This window comes from Etheostoma spectabile, chromosome 3 (genome assembly GCF_008692095.1).
Source record: "Etheostoma spectabile isolate EspeVRDwgs_2016 chromosome 3, UIUC_Espe_1.0, whole genome shotgun sequence".
Lineage (NCBI taxonomy): Eukaryota > Metazoa > Chordata > Actinopteri > Perciformes > Percidae > Etheostoma > Etheostoma spectabile.
Genome location: NC_045735.1, coordinates 29337506 through 29343572, shown reverse-complemented (window position 1 = coordinate 29343572; position 6067 = coordinate 29337506). Strand labels below are relative to the sequence as shown.

At 37.3% G+C, this 6067-nt stretch overlaps 1 protein-coding gene across 1 annotated transcript in view; it reads left to right on the top strand.

Annotated features, from left to right (window-relative positions):
- The window catches only part of LOC116686960 (extracellular calcium-sensing receptor-like), a 4775-nt gene extending 1537 nt beyond the window's left edge, over window positions 1-3238 (top strand). The window contains exons 3-6 of the mRNA XM_032511998.1: window positions 1-76; window positions 209-436; window positions 608-731; window positions 2325-3238. The exon at window positions 1-76 is cut by the window's left edge and continues 725 nt beyond it. Coding sequence (XP_032367889.1) covers window positions 1-76; window positions 209-436; window positions 608-731; window positions 2325-3238 — 1342 coding nt within the window. The remainder of the gene's footprint in view (window positions 77-208; window positions 437-607; window positions 732-2324) is intronic.
- Window positions 3239-6067: the final 2829 nt, after the last annotated feature.

The window sequence follows — 6067 nt, the reverse complement described above, 5'->3', positions numbered from 1 at the left end:
TGTGGCCCATGCACTTCATAATATTCTCAGCTGTAACAAAACCTGTAACAACAAGGGGCAGCTAGATCCATTTATGGTGAGTTGCACACCAACATTTCATATAGTTTTTCAACTTCTGAAAATAAATGATTGTCATCTTTTGATCATGCAATTGAGCCAACAGGCCTACATGTTCATCAGGTCATTATTTTGATACATGTCTTCCTAGATTTTACAGAACGTAAAAAATATTAAGTTCAAAACTAAGGAAGGAGATGATGTTTACTTTAATGAGAATGGAGACCCAGCAGCAAAGTATGAAATTATAAACTGGCAGCCAACAGAACATGGCATTGTGGACTTTGTCACAATTGGTCTTCATGATGCATCTTTACCTGCAGATAAACAGCTGAATCTGGAAAATAAGTCTTTAATTTGGGCAAATAACTCACAACAGGTAAGTTACATGTGATCACATTTTGTCAGTTGTTACAGTTGTTTTAGTTATTAGTTATAGTTATTGTATCACAATGCTTGGTTTTTGTGCAATAAATTAATAATAGAAGCTTGCAAAGAAAACATCCTGTGAACACCTATATATTTTCTCATAGTGGTTTTCTTCATGCAGGTGCCTTTGTCAGTTTGCAGTGAGAAATGTCCTCCAGGAACTCGCAAGGTTCTCCAGAAAGGAAAGCCTGTCTGCTGCTATGACTGTTTAAGATGTGCAGAGGGAGAAATGAGCAACATGACAGGTGTAGTATTATTGATAAAATGACATACAAATGTTATAAAACGTCAGCTCACTCAATTTACATGCCTACAGTATTTACTCAGCGGTAACTGAGCACGCAGATAGCTTTGGACTCAACTTTTGAGGTTTGTACATCCCTCTCTCTCTCTCTGAAACTGAAATAAATGCATTGATAGTGGATGAAACTGTGTTTGTGCAGCGGCCCTTTAAACTGATATTTGAATATTGATACTTATAATGCTTAGTTATTAAGAAGTAGAATAAAACAAATAAAAATTAAAGCTGCATGCAGTTTTGGACGGGCCCTCGCTCCTCTACTTAAGTCAGGCTAACTGGCGAACGCCGATCTTTGCGACCATGCAGTAACGCGGTACTCAGACACTACAAATTGTCACCAATGAAAATGGAACTCCCTGGTGAGTTAAATGATACGTCACATAAGACTCTACGTCATACAGTTCATTAGCTGTGAAAGGGGGACAATGTACACAAAAGTTGCAACAACCTCTGTAATCAACAATAAATGCTCAAAATGTCCACCCTGCTACGCTGACTCTGTTGGACGAAAAGTTTTTTCTTTTAAAAACTTTTCATCCTTAAAGTGTTGAGAAGGTACAGGCCAAATTTGACGTCTATCGGAAAAAAACGCTAGGAGGAGTATGTTTAAGTATAGCACCTTGACTTTTAGGTCTACTTCCTGTTGCCACTAGGAGGCACCATGACTTTGAGCCAATATTGGCCTGGATATGTCTTCTCAGGGTTGGACTCTGATGAATCCTGTAAAGTTTTGAGCCAATTAGACATGTAAACTCAAGTTACACACATTTCCTGTTTTGATCACGTAACGGATGACATGGCCGCCCCGCCACGGCCACGCCCTATAACGAAAAGTTTTTCTTTAAAAACTTTTTCATCTCTTAAGATGGCACAAGTTGAGCAGATGACATCTCTAGGAGGAGTTTGTTAAAGTACAACATGTGTAAATTTACAAAAAGGGCGGACTTCCTGTTGGGTTTAGGGGTATTGCTCCAATAAGCTTTTTTCAATTCAATTTTATTTATAGTATTGATTCACAACAAGAGTTATCTCGAGACACATTACAGATAGAGTAGGTCTAGAACACACTAGACCACATAATTTACAAGGACAGTTTTAGTAGTTCCCTCCAGAGCAAGCAACAGTGCGACAGTATGTTTTGACATACTTCATATGTGTACCACTGTTAGCCATTTTTCCAGAAACGTATATATTTTCATCAGACTTTATGGGACCACCAATTTTGGTGAGTTTTTTAGTATATAAAGCTCCTCCAAAAGGCGATTAATTTGCCTGAAAAATAATAATACCTTAATTTTGATTAGGCCCTTCGCCACTGTCGGCGCTCAGGCCATAATAGTAAGTGAAACCCCAATACATCATGTACAATTAAAATCATTCTTGATGATACCATGCTGAACATGTACAACTGTCATAAGGCTATCAATTATCTGGTAATTATGTATAGTTTTGTGTGCATCGCAAAAAAAAGGAGACAAAAAAAAACAAATGAATTGAAAAAGTCTAATAAATGCTTCTTCTTTTCAATTCTTTTCAGATTCCATCACCTGTGTACGATGCCACCCTGAGTTCTGGTCAAATGAGAGAAGAGATGCTTGTGTGAAGAAGGAGGCAGAGTTTCTATCATATGAAGAGATTATGGGAGTGCTGCTCACTGCAGCATCCTTATTTGGAACATGCATCACTGCTGTTGTGGCATTCATTTTCTTCAGATACAGGAAAACTCCTATTGTCAGGGCCAACAACTCTGAGCTGAGCTTCCTGCTGCTCTTCTCCTTGACTCTGTGTTTCCTGTGTTCTCTGACCTTCATAGGCCGGCCCTCTGAGTGGTCCTGCAAGCTGCGACACACAGCATTTGGCATCACCTTTGTTCTCTGTATCTCTTGTGTTCTGGGGAAAACTATAGTGGTGTTAATGGCCTTCAGGGCCACACTTCCAGGCAGTAATGTTATGAAATGGTTTGGGCCCGCACAGCAGAGACTCACTGTTGTGGGTTTCACTCTAATACAAGTTATCATATGTATCCTCTGGTTAACAATTTTTCCTCCTTTTCCATTTAAAAATTTGGATGAATCTAAGGACAAAATCATCTTAGAGTGTGCTCTGGGCTCAGCTGTAGGTTTTTGGGCTGTACTTGGGTACATAGGACTTCTGGCCATGTTATGTTTCATTTTTGCTTTTCTGGCCCGGAAACTGCCTGATAATTTTAATGAAGCCAAATTTATCACCTTCAGCATGCTGATATTCTGCGCTGTATGGATCACTTTTATCCCAGCGTATGTCAGCTCTCCTGGGAAGTTCAGCGTTGCTGTGGAGATATTTGCTATTCTGGCCTCCAGTTTTGGACTGCTCATTTGTATTTTCATTCCAAAATGTTATATTATCTTACTGAAACCAGAGAAAAATACAAAAAAGAATATAATGGGGAAACGGGTACCAAAATCATTCTGAAACCCATAATATGATGGCAAGGCTGTTTTTGGCAAAAAAACCTCCTTTAGTTTTTCTACTGTAGTATTACTGTAGTTTGGCAAAGACAATGCCTGATGCATCACCGATACTCAACTGTAAAGGATAAGAAATGCCCGTGGATGGCGCACAATTTTCCAAAACCTGTAAAGCAAAGGCTATGTTTAAATTGACTCATAAAATAATCTATCAACCTTTCCAAGGGTTTATATATTTGCCACTGTATACTGTATCTGTCTGGTTCCCTAGGTAAAGAGCCTTAAATGTTAAATGCTTGAATAACTTAAACAAATAAATGTTTTCCATTTGTACAATATTTACTGTATCAATACATGCATCTGAAAATATGCTTGAACTCATTTGCAAATTTACTTTACAGTACAAAACACAATTTTGCAGTAAACATTTTAGAATGCATCAGTTACTGTTAGCCTATGAGTCAACAAATCAGGAAATAATGATTTGCAATGACTAGCAGTTGGCAGTAAAAGTATTAGCACGCTAACATGCAAAAGTACGGAGCCCTGGATGTGACATGGAGAAAGAAAAAAAAAAGGATATAAAAAAACAAAGATATAAAAAAACATGTACTGGGGACGGACGCTAAACTCAAGATCTCGAGTTTTAAAGTCAAGAGTTGAGATGTATTTTAATCAATACATGCCAATATGAAGTGTTATCATGCACATTAAACTGTTGATGTCAATTACTGCAGGCTTACCTTAGAAGCTAGCTAGCTACTACATTTATCCTTATTGTTTGTCGGATTTTCAAAACTCAAGATCTCGAGTTTAGGGTTTGTGTATTGAAATATATGTGGCTAGTAAGATGTTACTGTATAAAAATAGAATCTGTAAATGTGAAAACAATATATTACTAATATGTGTATGGTAATATGTGTTTTACACAATGATCCTTCCCATGCATGAAATACTGTTAAATGACTTTGGCACATGTACATTTATTTTTTCATTTTTTGACCCTACATGTTACATTATTCGTAGGGAACTCGGCATTTGGACAAGGGAATTAAAGTTAGACTTTTGACAACTGATCAAAATAAACAATTCAACATGCCTGATTCAACAAGGCATTGGACCATGTGATTTTTAATTTGGTGTTATTATTATTTTTTTGTCAAAGAGATGTTTGTTAGTCAGCTGACAAGCCTCTTAGGCACTATTTAGTTTTAAAAAATTGTTGTTAGATACTTGTTTGTTTGTGAAACACTTTAGACCTCTCCAGAGGTTGTGTCTTTTGGGAGCTGATTTAGTAGGAGCACATGTGGTGAAGTACAGGCGCCTCAGGCCTGAACCACTTACACCTCATGCTCGGCCCACTTACAAGCGGTCTAACAAACCAACAAACTCCCTCTAGAGTTCAAACTTGTTCCAACCTGCCTCCACACCTGTCCTCTCAGCCCACACTGGAAACGTCCCGCCATCAGGACTGTTGCATCATGATCCCCTTGGAGAAATTAAGGCTTTTTTTTAAGTTTGTCCTCCTGGAGCATGTGATCATCCGTTCAGACTAACAAACTTCAATACTTAATTAAAATAGAAAGACATTAACTTAAACCTAGATTTTGTTGTAATTTAACTTGTTAGTGGTCACTACTTATTCTTTCATGTTTTGTTAAACACCAGATGTATTGCTAAATCGCATTAGTTGTTTGTAATAATCAGCTTAGGTATGCAGTGGCCTGATCATATTAAGCAAAGACAACAAAGGATCTTAAGTTTCTGTATGGGAGGGGCGCTGCGCTGAAGCAAAGCAAAGGCTTATGGGATAAAAAGATATGTTCTAAACCGTTTCTGTCCTTGTTAAAGTGTGTTTTATTAATGCTATATTAATGTTTTGGGTGTGTATTTATTTATTTATATCTGGGTTTTAGTTTTGTGGTTGATTTAATGTTCATCTTTATCTACATTTACTGTTGCAACATGGCCGAGACCTGGGTCGGGGCTGATGGCTCTCAGGCAGTGAGAAATATGTCACAGACAAATGCATAGTTTAAAAACTAGTATCTCTGTCCAGTTAGTAAAATTCACCACAAAGTATAATATGCCGGAAAATTACATTTTTGTTTGTAATTTTTGATTTTAGCAACACGTGTACATAATGCATTGTTCTTGGAGTTAAATTGTTATAAAGGAAATTAAGCAAAATTTTTAAGAACAAAGTAATTTGTTAGTAGTGGTGCACACTGTTTTATATGTGTTATGTTTCTTTGCATGTTTAAGGCTTTAGTGCGTCGTTTTTGAGAAATGACAACAAAACTATTGACGCATCCACATGATACATGATTCAAGTCCTCAGTGATCTCAACCCTCCTCCACACAGTTGCTAGCAGCCAAGGAGGACACGGAGGATTAAAAATAACATGATGGACTGTTCAGAGTCACCAAACTGTTGCTACAAAGATATCTGTAAATTATTGTCTAAAAGAGTGACTCCCAATAGGGGTAGTACGTCAAGAGGTATACTACAGTTGCCAGGGGGTACATGGAAAATTGTGTATATATACTGTATTTATATTTGAATTAAAAACAATAAATCCGGAATTAACATATACATGGACTAAAACGTGGCGTGTTTTAGTATATATATTATCCGTGAACTGTCATATTACAACAAGCTTCGCAGAACACACCTGAGTGAATTGTAACAACTTGCCACCACATTTTGATTGACAGCATGTGCAAACTATGGATAAGATATCTAATAGTTAACATTGTGAAGACGTTTGTCATCACAATGTGATTAATACAAGTAGTTAATACACACACACACACACACACACACACACAC